General features: G+C 39.4%; 1 protein-coding gene across 6 annotated transcripts in view; it reads right to left on the bottom strand.

The window, feature by feature from the left end:
• Window positions 1–22,201, bottom strand: part of DST (dystonin) — a 512,931-nt gene that overhangs the window by 147,080 nt on the left and 343,650 nt on the right. For 5 of the 6 annotated variants that reach the window (XM_055079784.1, XM_055079785.1, XM_024121802.2 and 2 more), the window contains 11 exons: window positions 21,753–21,910; window positions 20,666–20,844; window positions 19,109–19,247; window positions 18,091–18,284; window positions 16,792–16,954; window positions 15,851–15,934; window positions 15,013–15,120; window positions 14,404–14,502; window positions 4,257–4,385; window positions 1,928–2,016; window positions 783–918 (listed from right to left, as the gene is read on the bottom strand). In XM_055079784.1, coding sequence (XP_054935759.1) covers window positions 783–918; window positions 1,928–2,016; window positions 4,257–4,385; window positions 14,404–14,502; window positions 15,013–15,120; window positions 15,851–15,934; window positions 16,792–16,954; window positions 18,091–18,284; window positions 19,109–19,247; window positions 20,666–20,844; window positions 21,753–21,910 — 1,478 coding nt within the window. The other variant, XM_007107821.4, reaches the window with a different exon arrangement.

The raw sequence follows: 22,201 nt of genomic DNA, 5'->3' as shown, positions 1-22,201 counted from the left end.
AGAAGGCAAACCATGCTCTCTGCAATCGGGTGAGATTAGTCTCCTGACACAAGAGAGTTTCAAACCCCATGCTATTGATGTTTACAGCATACAGACTTCTTCACAGATAGCCAAAACCCATGAGCCAGAAAAATCGTTACATACCCTCAAAATACGACAAATAGTATGTAAAGTACTCCAGGGAGTGAGGGAATTGAATATAAAGATAACTTTTTGAATAGTGGATTTTGTGTTGAATATGTGTTGTCAAGTTTTAAAAGTTTAAGGATAGGCCAAATTTTAAGCTATTTCTGTTATATTTTAAGAAGATGCTAGAGCATCCTCACTAAAACATATGGCCCAGTATTTCTCAAATAAATCTCATGGATATCTCTGAAAATCAGACAAATCCCCTAATACTCCAATGTCACCTTTAGAGGTGACTCACAGACTATTTTATACCATCATATTTATATAGTAAAATATCTATCATATCTATATAACACATATCTATATAACAGTAGAGGAATGGCTTTGACAGAGAAGAGTTAGAAAAATGAATGATTCTTTCCTTTTACCATGCAAGGCAGAGATTAAGATGTCACAGAAATTGATGACAGCAAGTGTAAGACTGCATTTAATGAACAACACCGAAATCTCCTAGTACCTAAATAAACCCCGACCATGTTTCTTCCATGTACACAACTCAAGGTCATTTCTTTGTCATTGACATATATTTCTACAATCATGCAGTTAAACTAAGAGTCTTAAAACAGCCTCATGTTCTAAATAAATAACATTACCTTCTCCTCTACCTTTATATCTCCTAAGGTTTGTGATTGTTGTAGTTGTTTCAGAGATTCACTAAAGAATAAATTATAACTTTCTTGGAGAGTTTTCACTTGTTTTTCCAATTCATTTCTTTCTTCGTCTGTCATTCTAAAATAACCAGAAAGTACGAAAAGACGAATATAAGTCTTCAAGTGATAAAGATGACACACTAGCCTCGATGATTTTGTAAAGAATACTTTCCTAAATTAGCATGGGGTCATAAAATGTAATATAATCTCAAATACAGATTGCTCAGGTCTTAGAATGGTTGTATATGAAAATTAAGGATGGCTCTTATGACCCTAAAAACATCCAGGAATCCTTCTCTTGCCTGGAAAAGGACTAGAGGAAAAGAGTGTAAACTAATATATCAGCACCTCTCTAGCATATACAAATTTCTAAAATAACAACTGCTGTTATCTGACAGAGGGAAAGATCCCATTGTTAGTTCCAACACGGAAAAGGGACAAGTAAGGTACCATGACTCAAGATGAAACTTGTTCAAGCAGAAGGATGAATAAAGAGGAAATTTATAAGGAAATTAACCCAATTTCCTTATAAATTTAACCTAAGGTACAATATAAAATCATTCTAGAGTAATTCTAAAGATGACAGACAAAAAATATTTAAGAAAAGGGTAGATTCCTTCCCTGCCTGAGGCATTAGCTGAAATATATGAAGTGCCTTGTTGCAAAAAGTAGAACCAAACCACAAGAAATTAAGTTGCCACAGTTCTCAGCTAAGAAAATGAAGAACGTATTTACACACATTTTCCAAAAGGTAGGTCTTGGAGAGTAAGTACTACTCAGAATCAAGACTTGGCTTGGCATCTTTACAACTCACTAGCTACAGATCCTAATCTCTCTGAGCCTGTTTTCTCTTCAGCAATATATGGGGATAATAAGTACATTTCAGGGTTTTGGTAAAGACCAAGAGTGACGAAAAGCGACAATTAAATAGCTAAGTTTATAGTCTTAGGTTATTATATTACTAAGTAAATTTGTGATTGAGTCCCATTTTTAAACTCTACATTGCAATTTACCATCCTCTACTTTGCTAAGAGTTTTGAAGACCACTCCCCTACTTCAAATAAAAGACCTAATGAAAACCAACATACTTGTCTCCGTGTTTAGCCAGGAAGAGCTGCATAGTTTGCAGTGCTTCAGATAATTGTTCCTTCTTGACTGATATTTCCTCACTGGAAATCTGCGAGGTAAAGAAAACACACTCAAGCTCTTCCTTCACAAAGACGAGACAACAGTCATTTTAAAAAACTCCAAGTTTTCATCAAGACCCACACGATGGGAATATTTTCAGGTGATCTGAGTCAATAACCTATCAGTTATTACTGGTTCACAGGCCTGGATAAGAAGACTGCTTTATTGAGAATGCATGATGAAGGAAAGTCCCTCCCTCTAACCCTAAGGCCATCATTTCCACGAGGAAATAATAATACCGCATGATATGGTTCTGACATTTGTCCCGGCCCAACCACGAATAGAGAATGCCTTAATGATACCCCAGGTGGCCAGATGTTCAGCACTGGAACATCGCCATCCTCAAAAAGATACATGAACATGGAACAAAAACCTTCCCTTCCTTCCCCCAAGCTCCTGGATACAATGCTCCTTTGGAAAAAAATTCCTCTCTAGAAGTATTCCTCTCTAGGTCTGCAGGTCAAGATTAAATAATTTCTATTACTAGGACTTCACTTGCAAAAGTCGCCTGTGACAGACAGAGAAATAAAATTGACCTGTTTCCTTTCTCTTAATTCCTCTCTGTATCATTTCTGAAGACCTAACATCAGAAAGTAAATGCCATTCTTTTAAGTGAGCAGAAATGAAATGATGGGACAATGAAAAGGTGTATTTTCCCCAGACATATTCTACTGAATATGACCTAAAATAGACCTAAAGTCTATTTTTCATGGCTATAGGTAATAATGAGGCCATACTGATTTTTTGAAAGACACATTACTGACATCAAATTACCTTAAACTTCCTCCAACAGAGAGACCATCGAGTGTTATTCAAGATTTATAACTGGGGCCATGACCTGCGTTGCAAAGTTATCTGTCTACTTTTATGTCTGCTAGGTCTAAAACTAAAACTGGTCGGTAAAATTTTGGAGAATTTAAAACTACAGAATGAGGAAATACCAAGCATTTATAAATCATGTTCCTGAAAAGAAACTTGTTCTCTCAAGAAATCCTTGCTAAGTTTGTGTCCCTATTTTAGCTCTTTTCCTATTTGACAGGGGGAAAATGAAGATGTTTTAAACTAAATATTCGCATAAAATTGCTTTGAAGGTTTTGGGTTTAAAACACTAAATGTAATTTTCCTTTCCAACTTATTTCCCCCACACTCTATAAAATGCAGTTTGCTAGACTATGAGCTAAGCTGGCTTTATTTCAACTGAATGAGAATTCAAGTAAATACTCAGGTCTATAAACCTCTCCCGGGGGAACCTCAAATAAGGTTCATCTGCCTCATACCATAGGCGAAATGAGACAAGGTGTTGAAGCTTTCTGCTATTGGATTATGTCAAAAATGTCTGTTTCAAGTGATGACAAGTGTATACTGATGCAGAGCTGGAAGGGAAAGCTAACGATCGCCTCTGTAGTTTCCACAGGTCAGGCAGGAGAAGGAGGGCAGTGCAGGAAACAATCGAGAAAAATACTGCTTACTTAGTGGAAATTTATTTTTTAAACTATAGCAGCAATTCCAGCGTTATCAGTAGCAGCAGCAAAACTGCTTAACTCAGTGCCCTAAGAGCTTCAGGTGGAACAGCCCAAAGGACACCTCAGAGCAGTAACATCTCACGAAATGCAGCCACTCCACTTAGGTCCGGTAGTGGGGTTCAGAACACAGCCTACAGAACTAAAGACTTCATTTAGGGAAGGGAAAGAATCTAGAATTTCCAGTGGATGATGGGAGAACACTTCTTTCCGAAATAGAAAAGACCCAGAAAAGCACAACTAAATGTGATCCTCAAATGTTAACATCTTGGTCTGCAGTTTGCTGTTCTTGAAACTTTTTGTTTCTATTCTAAGAGCGAGCTTGCAACTCTTTATGACACAGAGTACATGAATGTACTCAGGGCACAAAACAGAGTGACTCTGCTCTCCTGCAACGCTCATCAAAACGATCAGGAAGCAGATCTCACTGTGAGGAAAAGCAGTCCCACATATTGGTTGACTAACAGTGAGACTAATAGTGATGAAGTCCAGGTTTTGGAAGCAGAGACAGCTTCTTCTGCCACATACTGTGATTCCTTGGGCAAGTTACTTAACGTCTCTGATCCTCATTATAACTGCATATAGAAATGGGGGAAACTAAAGAATTAAAGTTTTTTTTTTTTTAGGTGGACTGTATCAACTCAGTAAATTCTCCCCACTATAATTATTGATATTATCATTATTATTAAACCAGGACCTCGGTGAGTACCTTTTGCTTAAAGAAGGAAGACTTTTCAGCCTTCTCTCCATCTTTCAATGTCTTGCTGATATTTGATACCCATTTTTGTAATTCTTTGGCTTTTTCAACATGCTCTTTCTTTTCTTCTTCCAGTGACTTCTGACAGGTGTGAGTGGTTAAAAAAAAAAAGATATATTCCAGTAAATTACCGAGCCATTAAAGTGATCTCTCCACAGAAAACAAGGATTTAAAAATATTTTTTCATGACACACAGGTTACCGAGATATTTTATTCATTTTTTACCATATTCAACACGTCACGTAGCAGATGTACCTCCAAAATGTTTATGGTAGCAAAGCAAGCTGTGAGAAATAGTCTTGAATGATCAGCCTAACCTCCCAGCTAGTCTATTAATATGACACATTTAAAAACTCAACTTTATTCATGAAGCACTAGAAGAAATCTGAATTGCTGCCTTTGCATTAGCATTACAATCATAATTGTCGTGACAGAAAAGTATCAGACAATGAATGGAAAGCTGAAAGACTAAAGTCTACACAAAACAAAAAATACATAGAACGAAGAAAAACCTTCCCTCTCCTCCAACACATAACTCATTCATAATGCTGCTTTTAATTACAAAGTTGTAACTAGAAATGGGAGATGGTGGTAAAATACAATATGTAAAGAAGATTACGACATACAGAAAAACTAAAAATGTTCATTTTTCAAGGCAATCTGAAACACTACAGCCTCACGGATGTGAGAACAAGTTTACATTTTCCTCTGTGATTCCACGGTTCTTATTTAAGTGCTCTTTCAGTGAGTGTAATGAATCATTTAATAAATGGGAACCCTGACACCAGGCTGGATCCAGGCAGTGATGCAGAGTTCTGAAGAAAGGATGCTGTAAACTCGCTGGAGTTCCTCAAGCTTATCCCATATTCCAGGTAAAATACTTTTACTTTAGTCTGGGTAGGAGTCAAAAAACGAATCTCAAAGCTAAATGGAACCATTATGAAGAGCAGTATATCTTTTGTTATTTTCCATTTTAAAAGTATTCTCTCTCTGGCAGAATGGAGTCTAAAATCCAAGCCTCCTGACGTTTAGTCTAAAGGAGTGATGCAAATTCTTCCATATCAGGAGACAGCAAACTTTATTCTGGAAAGGACCAGAGAGCAAATATTTTAGGCTTTGTGAGCCATATGGTTACCGTTAGAACTACTCAACTCTGTCCTTGTACCCAAAAGTAGCCAAAGACAATATGTATACAGCAATGTGTCTGCATTCCAATAAAACTTTATCTAAAAAAATAAAAAAAAATTTTTAAATTAAAAGTATTCTCTCTTCTGAGCAGTCAGGTGTTTCCAGCCCTCAAGAAATTAACAGTGCTTCAAGCATGTCACACAATTACTAGGCCGTGGATCTCATACCATCAAGCTGTGGATAAAGCAGACGAACTAGACAGCATCACCCCTGACTCTGGTTCTATAAACAGGTCCTATTGTGAAGAATAGTAGAGGCTGGAAATCCCTGTCGTCAAGGGTTCAGATACTTCTAGGAGTTTAAGTCCTGTGTGGAAATCAAAATCAGCTTTTTCTAAGGCTTCTTTATATGTCAACTTTCTTTTCGTTTGAGGACAGAGGATGTTTCTGACATAGGACTTTTGATCTTTGAGCTTTGTAGCAATGAAGACATCTATAATCCCTACTTGGAGGGCTTCTTCAATCGACAAGCGGGACTGGGCCTGGGGCTCAATTAGCCCCCCTGTCAAGTACTGAAATTCCAGACAGCGGATTCCCATGTCCTTACTTATGATATTTGCACTCACAGCTTCCACCACTGACATCACTTTGTTACTGATAGGGTGACTGATCCCCGTGACGACTAGCTCACACTGCCGCAGCTGCTGTGCAAACCCCTCATCCACCAGGCCTCTGTGCAAGGCCTCGGCCACCCGGTACCTCTTGCCGGTCAGAGGGTCAATGATGCCCCCGGTACTGACTTGGGCTTCAAGGCATCGGAGGGCGGTGATCCGATCAACCAGATTCCGACGTGTGGCCTTCAGCACAGAGATCCTCTCCCCACTGGAAGTCAGCCAGTACCCCGCCACTGGACTGTGCAAGTCCTTCTTGGGGACTAACCTGCTCAGCAAGGAGTCAGCGAGTTCTGTGAGTGTGAGGAAGCCTTCCTGATACTTTCTGATGGAGGCTTTGTCAATGGTTCCCTGCTCTATGGCCTCGCTGATACTGAACTGTAATCCTGTCTTAGTATCAGTCAGCATACGACAGGGATGCCCATAGGACTCAAAAAATGTGGCTTCCTTCCACTGATACTGCTGCCCCGACAGCTCAAGGTAGGTACTTTTCTCAATCAGCTTTCTCTGGAAAGCCTCGTAGGCAGTCAGTTCTGCTCCTGTCTTAGTATTGACGACAGCAATCCTGTGAGTTTTCGCTACATTGAGATTGGAAATGTTCCTCTCCCCAAATGGAAACAGAAAGCACTGCCCGTCTACGTCAAAGACACACATGCGCAGTAACTCTGAGTAATACAGGGTTCGCTTGTTATTGGGATTGGGAAAGGCTCTGGTGTTGCTGGATGGCTCATGTAAAAACTGCAGGATGGCGTTATTTAGCAGCCCCTGCTGCAGGGCAACTTCTGGAGGGACCCGAATGCCCCTCACGGGGTCGATGACGCCCCCACTGGCAATCTGCACCTCCAACATATGTTTGCCCCTTTGCCTGTCAAGCATTCTATTTTCCATGGCTTGAAACACTGACAGTGTCTTAGAAGAACATGGATACCCTAGGGCCGCCTTCTCTGCCTCAAGGAGCCTGATTCTGAATTCGGGGTCAACCACACCTTTAAGGATTGCATCCTCAACAGAATAGGTCTTCCCTGAAAGGGGGTCAATTATGAAACCCGTGGCCGCCTGAGCTTCTAAAAATGCTAAAGTGATCATCTTATCGATGATGATTTTCTCGGCAGCGGAGGAAAATGAAATCTTTTCTGTTGTGGATTCTAGGTAAAGCCCTGCGATGGAGGTGGCTTTTGTCAAAAACTTGCTCAGAGTTTTCTGAACTTCTTCAACGGTCTTAAGGCCAAGTCGCAGCTGCTCAACTGTTTTCATGTCCAGAAGCTTAGCTTCGACCAACTGCCTGGCCGTCACAGTGTGCCGGAGCCCTTGGAATTGAAACTCATCATCCCTGACTGAGCATGCTTGATCACCACCAAAGTTCTGAAAGGTCTCTGGTTCTGAGCCCTTCTTAAGAAAATCTCTTTTGAGTACACCCGGTGCCCTGCACCCTTCAAGCAGCCATTCATCAGCACCGGGGACTGGGCTCTTTTCTTGCTTTAATGCCGTGACTTCTGTGTGCATAGCATACTGCTTGTTCTTAGCTATCTGCAACGGGAATTTGTAAGACATTAAAAGTCATCTAAAGAACATTGTCATGTTACCCACTCTTAATCCAAATATAATTCCTAGAATAACAAAGATGAGATAAGAGAAAAACACTTTCAAGCCCAAGAGGGTTCAGGAACAAGAGATATTATTTTGACAGTCTGAAGTTTAAACTTTAGATGACAATTAAGGTATTAAAATGCTATGTCTAAAAAAGACAGGAGATAAAATCTTTCCACAAAACGTGTTAGAAATTAAAGTTAACTTCTTGGTTTTTCTAGTTTTTTTTTTTTTTAGGGTCAAATTTTTCAGAATAGAATCCCATAGATATGACAGGATAGCCATGACCTCTGTGTTTTTCATCTCAAACATTTAAAAATTGAAGACTGTCGTTTGTAGTAAAGATTCAAGTAAATCACTAGAAAATGATAACATGATCTTCTGTCGGACTACAAAGAGCCAATCACATTCAGCACAGTTAAAAAATGTAGCCTAGCAGAGAAAGGAAACGAGAGCGGAAACTTGACAGAGGGTAGCTGACAAGGTTCCAGAATCCAGGGTATACCTCTAAGGGCGCCAGAAGCGTCACCAGGTCTATTTCACACTTGTCATCTTGACACCTGACAGCGGGTCTGGAATTGTACAGACCTTGATTTCTTAGCTTCTCGATTTCTGACGGTCTTGCAACAGGGTTCATCTCATCAAAAGTTATCTGTAATTCAGTGCTTGTTTGAGAAAAGTATTCAGAGTAACACTGCTGACTTTTCTCTTTCTCAACCGGAGCCCCTGACGGCCCACCCTGGCCCTCTTTCTGCATCTGTTCAGCACCCGGATGTTGCCATCTTTCCTCCGAAGGCTGTGGTTCCTGAGTCCACCTCTGCAGAGGGGACCCGGCCACGGGGGGAGAGGAGGAGAAGTCCCCTGGGCGCTGATACTCCTTCACTGCCATCTCAAGATGTGGCTTGAAGGCTGGGTTCTTTTTCTGGATTTCACACTGGAGCACCACTAACTGATGCTCCTGTTCTTTTATCTGCCGATCCATCTTTTGCTTCAGGTTTTCCACCTCCCGTTTCTGGGCGACCAGCTCATCTGTGAGCTTCCGACATTTCTGGTAGTGATGTGCCTCCCCATCCTGCCCTCGATGCATCTGCTCACGATATTGCCGGAGCTGCCGCTCAAGTTCTCGGATATTTGTTTCACAGAGCCTCGCGTTCTCTTGCGCCCTGCAGTTTTCCCGCCGGAGAGACACAAAGTCGAGCTGGATGCCCGAAATATCATGTTCTGTGATAACTCTGGAGTCCATCAATTTTTCCATCTTTTTCCGAAACGCCTCTGCAGAACGTTTGAATTTCTCAGATTCCTCCTGAAACAGAACCATCTTCCTGTGGGTCACCTGCTCCTCTAGGATCTTTAAGTGCAGTTCGTCTTGCACCTTTTTCAATCTGTCGTTCAGGTCCTGCACCTGTGCCCACTGCATCTGCACCGTCTGCTCCCCAAGGCGTTTCTCCTCTTTGGATGCACTTAGCTCGGCACTCAGACTTTGCACCTCCTTCTCCGTGTTCTGGATGATGAGGTCCTGCTGGTCACACTTCTGCTTAAAATCACTTACTAAATGTTGACTTTGGGCCAGGTCTTCTTCCAGGCATTTGATTCTCCTCTGGAAATCCTGTTCCGTTGTCGTCTGTTGGTGCAAGTGTTTGTTTGTGGCACAAAGCTGGTCTTTAAAACCATCCGCCTGGATTTTCAGTGCTTCACATCTTTGCTGGATGGCTTGTTTCTCTAAGACCACGTTTGCTGATTCTGCCTGAATTCTCTCCATCATTAACTTGGTTTCGTTGTTCTGCCTGGTGAGCTCATCCACTTTGTGCTTTAGTGTGTCTGCACGGTCATTACTTCTCTCCAATTCCTCTTTAAGCTTTTGGATTTTCTCGTTATTTTCCTTTTCGGCTTGAATATTTTGAAGCAACTGCGCGTGGCTTTTCTCAAATTGTTCTTTCAGGTGATCTGACTTTCTCTGGCAGGATCGTGCTCTTTCGCCAGAGAAGTCCTTGTCATCCTGCAAAGAAGTAACTTGTGAATTTAAATGCTGGACGCTCCTCTTGGTGACAGCCTGTGTCCTGGTGATCCGGTCCACCTCCCTCTGCAGCTTCCCTTTCTCCTGCTGCAGAGATTCCAGTTCTAGCTCACAGTTGTGCTTTATCCTCTTAAGGTCATCGGCCTCCTGCCTGACCTCTTCTGCCTTCCCTGTGGTCTGGCTCAGCCGCCTGCCCAGCTCCCACAGCTGCCGAGAGAACCCCTCCTCCGCCTGGTCCTTCCCTTCCAACTCCAGCTTGAGGCATCTCAGTTCATTGCTGGTTTCACCCAGTTTTTCTTTGAGCAAGCGAGCCTTTTCCTCCGATGAAGTTTTCTTGAGCTGCAGGGCACTGAGTTCATACTTCAGCTCCCTCCTGTCCTTCTCAGCCTTTCTCTTGGCCACTGTCAGCTCATCCACCTGTTGCTTCAGTTCCTCAGCCTGGGTGCTCGTACAAGCTGGCAGTGTGTCTTCTTTGTACGAATGCTGCCTCTCGGTTATTTTTCTTCTGGCTTCCGATTCAGTTTTCTGCTTTTCCTTCAGCTGTCTCTCTGCCACCTGTCCCTGGAACGTGAGGTCTTTCTCCATCTGCTCAACCAGCTTCAGGAGCTCCTCTTCGTGGTCCTTCTTTCTCCTTAGTTCCTCCATCAGCTTATCTTTCTGTTGCTCCACCTCGTGGAGGCTGGAGTCTTTCCTCTTCAGGTGGTTCTCCAGGGCCCTCCTGGTGGCGGCGTGCTCCTCCAGCTGTTTCCGGAAGCCATGCAGGTTCCTCTCCACGGTCTCCCTCTGGGCCTCGGCCTCGGCCGTGAGCCTCCCCACGCGCTCCAGCTCGCGCCGCGCCGCCTCCTTCTCCCCCTCGATGGCCTCCAGCTCCCGGCGGTACCTCTGGGCCTCGCCCTCCGCCCGCATCTTCTGCAGGGTGATGTCTGCTGCCTCCCTCTGCTGCTTCCTCAGCTCGTTCTCCGCTGCCTCCCTGACCTTTGGAAGCTCCTCCTCAACCTGGGACTTCTGCTTCTCAAGCTCAGCCAGCATCCTCTCCAGCTCTGTTATCTTCCCCGTGAGTTTGCGATTCTCCAGCATTGTCACCTCCTGCCGCTGGAGCAGATCCGAATACACCCCGTGCTCAGAAGCCTCCTGACGCCTTTTCATCTATGAGAGACGTTCAGAAGGGTCAAACCCGTTCGACTCCAATCTGTCTTCAAGAATCTGAAGCCATGCTCATGAAAGGACTTACACAGACCAGTGAAACCAAAGGCAGAACAAACCCCACCACCAACCCCACCACCATCTGCAGAGAAGAAGCTTCAGAAAGTCAGTAGTCGGAGAAGACGAAAAACCCTGCGTGTCAGGTTTGCTAAATCAAGGAATCTTTTCTTTTCTTTTTGTTTTTTTTTTTGGTCTCTTAGGAATAATTCTGCTTTTAAAATTAGCTAGCTCAGAATTTTACAGCAAGAAGGAACCTTACAGTATGACCCTCACCCCAGATGAGGACACTGAGGTCTAGGGAGATTAAATAATTTTGAAAACTCACACAATAGGCAAGTGACAAAGTAGGAACCCAAATTCTCACAACAGTCCTCTTTCTGCTCTCACACACAACTCAGTCCTATGGGCTAAGAAGAACATACAATGTATAGGAACTGAATGACATTAGAGAATTTAGCTTTCATTTTCTAGCCCAATGGAAATTTGAAATGATATTTACATTCTCCTGTCTTACGGTGAAAGAAGCAAGATACAGAACTTCGGAACAGAGAGCCAATTGAGGAAATAATACTTAACATAAGGAAGGAGGAAAATTATATAAAAATCTGTAATTTCTACAATCAAATGCCTCACTAATTTATATTTGCCCTACTATGATACTTACAATAGTCAGAATTGCTAATGCAAAGGCACATATAGTCCCTGGTGGCTTTAGAAAAGATGTGCTTCATATACTCACTGATTTTGTTGTTGTCCTTAATGACATGGCTCATATGAATCCACCTTGACAAGAACCTTCAGATACTCCATAAACATAAAGATATTTGTTAAATATAAATGCTTGTAAAAGTGTACTTAGGGATTCAGCTCCAATTAAGAAAATTTGTTTACTCTACTGATTACAGAATCAATCTCAGCTGGGAGAAATACACTTGACTACAGAACATGATCAGGGCTAGTTTATAATCACAATTTAATTTCTCTTTATTAATACCATAAGGTTATTAGTGTCATATCATCAGCTCAAAATCATCATAGTTAGAAATAATTTAAACAAAAGGAGGGAAATTATTCTAAATAGCAGATTTTATTTTCATTGAAAAGCCCTGGTAAATCTCAAAAATTTAGTTTGTATTATAGACCATGCATCTTATTTTTCTTCCTCTCATTTCTTGATCCCCAAAAATTTTGATGAGAATTTTAGATGTTTCATTTGCTAACCTAAATATGATTTTTAATAAGAATTCATATGAAAACAAATCTCATCACAGTCAGCAATATTTAGTGTTCTATTTTCTTTATTTTCTTATCAGGGTCAACCCTCAGGGATACTGAAGCATTTTATCTGCTTACACATTAAGTGTTCAACATGTTTACAGCAGATGATTTCTAAAAGGGTCTCTCTCAATTCCTCATCAAACTCTGTTTAAAACTTAGCTGTTGCTCAGAAGTTTTGAGTCCCTCCCCTTTTTTCTTGGTCATGTTCTAAGGTTTAAAAAAATGAAAATTCTCTCAGAAAAAAATGTCTGTTGTTAAATTCTCAGTGTTCTGGAGTCATTTTAGTGACTGATAATAATCTCATGTTGCCTGAATAACTCTGAATTTTTTTAGCAAATATTAGAAAAATTACTAGAAACAATTTAGTCCTATTGCTGACTTGCTTTCTTGTATATCTCAAACTTATTCAAATAAAAATAACTTCAAGTTTTATCTAAATGTTCCCCAAGGAGACATGCTGTCCTTTAATCTCAGCAATTAACATTTAATATATTTGGCGATCAACAAAGATTAGAGAAATATCTTTATCCATCTATCTATTACAGACACTCTACTAATATTTCTGTAACTAATTTGGTATTATCTTTGAAATTAACTTGAATCCCTCTTTGATTTCATGTTTATCATGGAAAATTCTCTCATGTGAGTCTTTACAGACCCAGTTTCAGAAACACTACTCTTTGGAATCTGAAAACTGAGCTATGTATCTTTTATAAGATATTCCATTATTAATATCCTTAAGTGGTGAATTTTTAACAAGGAATTTTAAAATCTATTTTAAATTATAATAATCTTTGCATGGTCTTCCATAAGCTACATTGTTTTGACTTTAAATTCAACATAATCTTTTATATTTCAAAGGATGACAAGCATAATTTTGGATATATTTCAGGCTTTTTGAAATATCTTTTGGTTCTATCAACTTCTACTATTCTGTTTCATCAGATACATTGAGCAAATTGGCTCATATATGTGCAGACATACATTGTCAGAAAGGGAAGGGCTTAAATTATTTATATTACATTTAACTACAAAATACACAATTTAAAAGATCTGTATACCATTTAAAATGGAATCATATCTCTTAAAAACTAAGAATGTAAAAAAATTATGGACTTTCCTTCATAGATTAGAAATGTATGCCAATTATTTGAATGTGAAAATATTCTGGTTCTCCTTTCTAAACCCAAAGGAAGTTAGTTATAAAGACTTGCAAGTAGCCATGTTAGTGATTTAGTTGCCAAAAACTGTTAACTCTGAACAGACAAAAGAGTTTACAAAGCAGTCATAATTTTAGAAACTAAGAAAGCAACATCTATTAGACATTTACTACCATTTTGGTTTTCTCATTATATGAATGGAGTTATACTAAGTACAGTCACCTACAGAATTTCAACAACGGTCTAATTTAAATGGCTAATACCCCACAATTTACTTACTACAGCATTTGGTTTACTATTTTTGTCTGTTCTGAGGTTAGGAACAGAAAGCATATCAAGATAATAGAGCAGAGCATACTTTCAAAATTAGATACAATAGCCTTTTATGAAAATATATTTCCATAAATAACTCCTTATTCTTTCTGTTTCTGAATATATTTTAAATGCATAATCAAAGGCACTGAAGTTCTCCAAATTAGAATGGTACTTAGTCTTTTTAACATACACCATATGTTTTTGGCAAAGCTAAAAATAAAAACAAAATAAAACCCCCCACAATTCTTAAAAAGTACTACCATTTTGTATAAACACCTGCTACTTCTAACTTAATGGCTTTCATGTTTTAAATCCTTGAAGATGTAAATTAATTTAAAATGCATAAAACAAATGTGTTTATGTACTATTTCTGCAGATATCGTAACAGTAGTAACTATACTTCAAAGAACAATACTTCTCAACTGTGAGAAAACTGAAAAACATTCTGCTAAACTGCCAACATTCCATAATTTAAATAGATCCACTTAACGACATTAACACTCTCATACTAGAGCCCTAGAGTAAAAATAAAAATTTTTTTTTCCAAAAAGATCGTTCCTTTTTTTTTGTAATGTTTTTCAGTTCGAGAGAATCTTAATAACAAACCAAAAAATCCTAGGCCTCTACTGTTTTTCACTGTAATTTTATAATTAATCACTTATACATCAGTTCTCAACCACGTGAGTTTATCATGAAACCGTCTTGTGGCTCCTTTTCAGTAACCTGCCCATGGTTAATGGTTACCTCCTCCTCCTCCAGACGCTTCAATGAGTCCCCAGCAAATTTAATATATTGTGTCATGAGGGTGACCAGAGCCGTATATCGGGTCCTCAGGTCCATGAACTGCAAGTAAGGAAAAATAAAAAAACAGAATCTCCAGTTGCCCTAAATGAATGAACACTGAGTAATAATTAAAATATTAACTAGTTTTTGGGACAGGGAAGTTCACGACTCCCCAGCAATGATAACCGAGTAGGAAAGAGATTACTGCTGTGTAAACCACAGTGATGACAATCCTCTTCTAAATTTAATCATGATACACATTTATTATTCTCTGCAATTCATTCATCTTGAATGAAGATTTTCAAAGGTTTTTTAAACCCCTTAATAAGATGCATTGTTATAGGTAGACAGCATCTGTTTGGGATGATGGAATGTTCTGGAAATGGATTGTGTTCAAGGTTGTACAACATTACGAATGTACTGAACACCACTGAATTGTATGCTTAAAAATGGCTAAAATGGTGAATTTTCTATTATGGACATTTTACCACAATACAAATGTATAAATGTAAAATTGCTAAAGTGTTGCTTCTCTCTTTTACACCCTCCCCATCTCTGGACGGGTATCACCTCTTGAATGACGAGGTCTGCCGAGCTCTGCATTCTCCGGCGTTTCACTGGAGACTTTTGTTGTGAATCCACCATAGCCCGGTAGGTCATTGTTTGTAATTCGTAGTCCTGTATAAAGGAAATGGTAAGATTAATTAAAGCAAAGCACTAACCCTTCATTCTATAGTGATTTGACGCAGAGAAAGGGCATCTACTTTCACTGAATAAGTCAAGAAAATATTGCAAAACTACATTTTCAAGAATCAATCCAATCCTGACATGTTTCCAAGGTGGTAATAAAAATCAGAAATATTTAGAGTGGCCAGGAAAGTTCCTAAGAAGTCTCTTTAGGAGTTCATGGAGACATATAGGGACAGTGTGCCAGTTATTTTCAGCCTCCCTCTCCTCTAGTTAGGAAATGGGACTGCAGATCCGATGGGTGAAGCTGAGGTGTGGTGGGTGACTTAGAGCACAAGGTAGACGTTCTTCCATGGAATATTCCAGCAATACTTCCATGGAGTACTCCAGCAATATTTGCATGGAACACTCCAGCAAGGAGGGGAGGGGGGAAGCAAAGTGGTAAGAGGCGGATTATAGAGCTACATTTTATTCTGGTGCACATGGGGGTGTGGCCAGGCTGTGCACGTGTGTGACACAGAGAGAGAATGAAAGAACCAGGGGTCGTCATGTGACTCACACTTTCATAAAGAATTAACAGATAAGTGACAAAGAGTGAAGATTCTCTGTTTCACTTTTTAACACAGATTGAATGACCTGCAAAGGCTTTAAAGGTGCACCATAGAAGCACCTCCCTGAATATCTGAACATGAAATCTGATGCAAGGAACTGGTCTTCTCACCTTCACCGCAGTGGAGTACTGTTCTGCGTATTTCTGACACTCATCCATTTTGCTCTGTTTCATTTCTATTTCAGACACGAGCATCTATAAGCACACACAGGTTAGGAGAAAAAGGACAAGGAACCCTAAGCTATCCAACAACTTGAGATCTCAGGCACTAAGAAATATCCACATCACTTAAGACTACAGCTCTCTACCCCACTGCACTTTTTAAAAAAATTATAGCCTTTATTTATTTATTTATTTATTTATTTATTTATTTATTTGGTTGCACCACATGGCTTGTGGGATCTTAGTTTCCCAACCAGGGGTTGAACCTGTGCCCTCGGCAGTGAAAGCACCAAGTCCTAACCACTGGATTGCCAGGGAATTCCCTCTACCCCACTGCACTTAATGTCATCTGCCTCATGGGTAAAGTCCAAGCTTTCAAGATTAAGTCACTATGTGACACCCTCTCATGAGGCTTCCAAAGCAGAAATTACTAAACTCCATGGAAGTTATCCACAAGTAGACTTGAAACCCTTAGCCCCCACCTAATCCTGATCTAAAGAGAGCTAGAAATTACTGGCCCCTCAAGATGGAACAAAAATCTCAAAGCATTTAACTCTTGGTCACATGTGGCTGTTTAATTTTCTATGACTAACCATTTTTTTTAAAATTTAGGATCCCACGAAACTATTGCAGCCAGCAAAGTACCAAAGAGATTTCCATACCTACGATTAAATCATCATTAGAAACTTGAACTGTCCCAACATGCAACTTTCTTAAATCAAAATAAGGGATGGATGTAGGTTTGAGTGCAAATTTTTAACATTTGTGATTTATTCCCTGCTTTCCTTGAAATAGTTGCTGACTTATCATACTAACAAGAGAAAGGAAGGTCAAGGTCTGAGTGACCAAATGCAGACACAACCCTAGCACAAGGAACTGTGTTTACACACCTTCTGCTGATTCAATTGTGTGGCTAGAGTTTTACTGTTTTCAGGCTGGTTTTCCTGAATCTTTCTCTGAGTAGTTTCAACTTGCTGGATCCAGTCATCTAAAGGGTGATAGGTATCTCTGTAATACTTCAGCGACTTCCCAATGCCTTCCAAGTCCCGTAACCTAAGAGGTTAACAAAGGAGTAGTCACGTTTTCCAAGAGTAACCAATAGGAAGGTGGAAGGTGTAGAAAAAAAGGGAGGGACAAAGTATTACTGTCCTAAGATGCACTAAGCACAACAATAGGGGTGTGTCGAGAATTCAAGGCTACAGCATCCCAGGCCCATCTCCAAGGGCACCTACACTGCCTTGGGTTGAATACAAATTCTTTTTCTCCAGGACTTGCGCAATTTATCGGTACTGATTATTCTAGGGACAAGCCCGAGAGACTAAAGCTAAAAAGCAGGAAAACTGGAAAGTTAACCATAATAATTATCAATCAGCAAGTCTTGAAGACCCAAAGTCTGCAGCAATGGCAGATCACTTCTGAAAAAATGACATGGGAGCAATGAATGGTTCAACATGGACTCAGAGGGTACTTTCTAGGAGCTGTGATTAAACACCCCAGTGTCTATGATTTTAAAATCACTATATTAAACCTACAGATCATGTATTTTAGAGATTAGATACTAAATATTTAAACATAATTTATTTCTCACAAATGGCACTATATAATAAAAGCATTTTAGTCGCATTAATAAAAACATAAAAAATGAATGAGAAGGAACACTATTCCATTTCTTTTAAGATGAGCCCCCAAAACCATCCCATTTCTTTTCACTTTTTTATTTCAGTCAGTGGGCAAATGATTTTGACTTTCTTATATCTTTGATTAAAATGAGCATTAGGACATTTCAGTTTCTTTACGTTTCCCAGCCCTAGGAAATGCATGACCCACCCTCCTCTTACTAAGTCATGGTTATTTTGATATTATCAGTGGTAATAATTAGAGAACTACATTGTTTTTTTCCTTCAGAAAAGGCAAGTAGATTAACTATATAAATGCCAGAGTACATCAACAGTTGTAATAACACAGAACGGAAAAATAACTTACTTGGAAGTTAAATATTTTACTAAAGGCCACCCTATAAAAAAGAAATGTAATCGGACAGAGCTCTTGCAATTAACACAATTAACTACATATGGAAATTAACTCTATGGAATGAATTACATATGGAAGTAAAAAGCCTAATACATTTAGACTTTACCCAGAATACAGAGATTAAATCTGAGCTAAAACTGAATGAAAAGGGTACTAACCTGTTGTCAATCTGAGCATGAACATTCTGCCACCTCTCAACCAACTGATCTGCTTTTTCTTTGTGCCAGTCAAAGTCAAGGTCACGCTCTTTGTAGGTTTTAAACATCTCATCACTGATGGTCTTTGCTCTCTGTAGCTCATCCTCCAGTGCATGGAAGACCTCTCTCTTTTCATCCACTTCAGATCTCCATTGCTAAAATACATCAATTTATAAAGTTACAAAAATGAATCAACTGCTCATTGTGTGAACACATTATTTACCTAATTTTACAATTCATTTACAAATGACTGCTATAAAATCAGACAATGGAAAGTATATCTTTCATATACAAAATATTACATTAGCTTGAACCTTATAAAATTGCCAATATTTGACTGTACTTTGACCTAAAAAAACCAACAGTTTTAGTTCAGTCCAACAAAATTTGCATATCAGTAAAATAAAATATATTTCATAAGCAAGTCTGCTACCTTGGTAAGTCTTTTTCATTGTTTGTTTTTTAAATATATACTGATCTCATTGTTTAAAAATGAACACATGCATTAAAAAAATCACTGAGAAAACTTTTCACAATTGTTTTACAATATCTTTACTCAGGGCTTTATAAATGCAAGAAGAGAAACAGAAGAGTATAACTATCAGCCTTCTTCCTTCTTAGATTAACTACTCTACTCACCTCCTTGATTTCTTAAAATAACGGCCTCTTTCCACAACAGAATCTGTTACCAATAATTTACTTTTTAGCTTCAACTCCTCTTGCTGCCAACATGAACGGACTATAAAAACCTACCGTCAAAAAGATCCAAACTTCAAATGAAAAAAACTCACCTCAAATTAAAAATGAATGAACACACTATTTACAGTAAGCCATGGCACTACAGAGACAGGACATGGAATGGACAGAAATGTACTCAAGTTCAGATATTTAATGCTTGATGTCTGAAGACCTGGGCCAAGTGCTAGAGAAATACTTTTAAAGGATAATCTTAAAAAATAGCCAGCAGTGAAATGCATACCTTTAAAGTACTCATTAGATTCTCAATGTTATTCTTGTCAGCTGTAACTGCTTCCTCTTCACACAGTTTAGTTTCATAGAATTTTACAAGGGCTTCTGCAGCATGAGTGTTTTTTAACACCAAGTTGACAATTTTCAACCTGAAAAAGAGAATTCAACAACACCCCCTTTTGGTAAGCGATTATTTTCCCGCAATACAGTCCCAAAGCACCATGAGGGTGCATAGTGCAGCATGTTCTTCATCCCGAGACACTGACACTTTTATTACAAGATTAACATCCCACTAAGTAAGTCAGACAGAGAAAGACAAATGCCGTATGATATCACCTATATGTGGAATCTAAAATATGACACAAATGAACTTATCTACGAAACAGAACCAGACTCACAAACATAGAGATCAGACTTGTGGTTGCCAAGGGGGAGGGGGTTAGGGGAGGGATGGAGTGGGAGTTTGGGGTTAGCAGATGCAAACTGTTATATAGTGAATGGATAAACAACAAGGTCCTACTGTAGAGCACAGGGAACTACATTCAATATCCTGGGATAAACCACAATGGAAAAGAATATGAAAAAGAATGTATATATGTGTATAACTGAACGACTTTGCTGTAGCAGTGACTCGGCAGTAAATAACAGTAAATAACACAACACTGTAAATCAACTATACTTCAATAAAATTTTCTAAAAAGGATTAACATCCCGCTAACTGTCTTCTAACAGAACCCATGCTCTGCCCCCACAGTGGTCTTCAGCAGGAGATTCCAACAGCAGAGAGGCTTCTTTCAAACCTAATTTAGACCAAGCCTGGGAGGAAAGTCCTATAGGCTATAACAGCTGAGCTACCAAAACTATAGGTAACATGTGGGAAGATCATTAATGCTCTAGTCTCTGACTCACATTCTCTTTCAGCATGAAGATGCACCATAAGTCCATAGAAATATTTAATACAAACTGTTATATAGTGAATGGATAAACAACAAGGTCCTACTGTAGAGCACAGGGAACTACATTCAATATCCTGGGATAAACCACAATGGAAAAGAATATGAAAAAGAATGTATATATGTGTATAACTGAACGACTTTGCTGTAGCAGTGACTCGGCAGTAAATAACAGTAAATAACACAACACTGTAAATCAACTATACTTCAATAAAATTTTCTAAAAAGGATTAACATCCCGCTAACTGTCTTCTAACAGAACCCATGCTCTGCCCCCACAGTGGTCTTCAGCAGGAGATTCCAACAGCAGAGAGGCTTCTTTCAAACCTAATTTAGACCAAGCCTGGGAGGAAAGTCCTATAGGCTATAACAGCTGAGCTACCAAAACTATAGGTAACATGTGGGAAGATCATTAATGCTCTAGTCTCTGACTCACATTCTCTTTCAGCATGAAGATGCACCATAAGTCCATAGAAATATTTAATACATTTGTTATTAAGAAAAAAATTTTGTATTCTTAAAAATGAACATTTTTGGCTAAACAGCCTATATATATAAGTGGCACTTTTATGAAGCCAGTGTAGATGATTTCTATTAAGGCAGTGGTTCCATACTTCTCTATGTAGGTGGAGGACATGGAATAGACGTGGTTCATGCTCTGGACGACCACGCTGAGCTCGGATCTCAAGGTGGGAGCCGTGGAAGAGGCGGCTGCTTGACTGAAAAAGTCGTCGCATTTACTCGTGATTGTGGCCAAATCGCCTTTAAGTCGCTCCAGCTCTTTCTTCAGTTTCTACACAACAGAGAACAAACATAAGGATTAGGCCATCACTCCAGATGGTGTCTCTTTCTTCAAACACTTTAAAAATACACATTTCCCATTATGACCCTTGACTTAAACATGTACATATTCTTTTTTCTTAATTGAAGTGTAGTTGATTTACAATGTTGTGTTAATTTCTGCTGTACAGCCAAGTGATTCAGTTAAACACATACATACATTTTGTTCATATTCTTTTCCATCATGGTTTATCACAGGATATTGAATATAGTTCCCTGTGCTATACAGTAGGACCTTGTTGTTTATCCATTCTATATATAATAGTTTGCATCTGCTAATCCCAAACTCCCAGTACTTCCCTCCCCCACCCCAATTCCCTTTGGCAACCACAAGTCTGTTCTCTATGTCTGTGAGTCTGGTTCTGTTTTGTAGATATGTTCATTTGTGTCGTATTTTAGATTCCACATATAAGTGATAACATACAGTATTTGTCTTTTTCTGATTTACTTCACTTAGTATGATCATCTCTAGTTGCAAAACATTTACATACTCTACTTTTTCTTTATCAAAGAAATGAAGCCAAAGCAGTCAAGTTTCATAATCAATCATTCCCTCACTGTCCATCTCTTCGGGCCCAAACATCTAATTCAGTGCTCGTGCATTGAGCAGGTGAGAAACTGTGAGAAGCCCTCGCAGCCTCCACAAAAATGGGTGAGAAAGTACGTGTTCCTGTGTTTACCCAAGTGAGAGACGGAACTGAATTACAGAATCCTCGTCTGCCATCAGCGTTAAGTACATAGGCAGACCTCACCAAGTGACCCCTGGCAAAGGGAGCGTGCGAGAGGTCGCAGAGTCGACAGTAAAGGTCATTAAGATAGTAATCTGTGCTAATCTTGTCCCCACGCGCTTCTCAGCCTCACCTCCTGCTCTGAGATCCTGAATACGCTTTCCTGAAGGTCGTCTCTCTCCAGGGGGGTGCGGATCTGTCTGATAAGACGGTCTTCACAGCTCTCAAGCCGAAGCCTGAGGTTTCGGACTTCAGAGATGTAGAGATTATAAGCTGATTCCTCTTGCTCCTCTGTGAAAATAAATGTAATGTTTAGAAAATACCTCATTTTCTATCTTTTGGATGTTCTCGTTCATGATTTAACATGGCAGTTTTACTACTACTGAAACACAGCTAGTCAAACTAATGTTACCAGTTATCACCACAAATCCACCCCAAGGATATAAACCTTGAAATCATGGACATTACAGTTTACGAAGCTTTAGTAAAATTTCCCCAATGCCACTTAAAGTAGCAATATCTGATTTATGATGTCTAAGGAAAGTAATATATTGCTCTGTTTTGTGTTCACAAAAATGTGAA

The sequence above is a fragment of the Physeter macrocephalus genome, chromosome 18 (assembly GCF_002837175.3).
Source record: "Physeter macrocephalus isolate SW-GA chromosome 18, ASM283717v5, whole genome shotgun sequence".
Classification (NCBI taxonomy): Eukaryota; Metazoa; Chordata; class Mammalia; order Artiodactyla; family Physeteridae; genus Physeter; species Physeter macrocephalus.
This window is presented reverse-complemented; position numbering and strand designations above follow the sequence as displayed.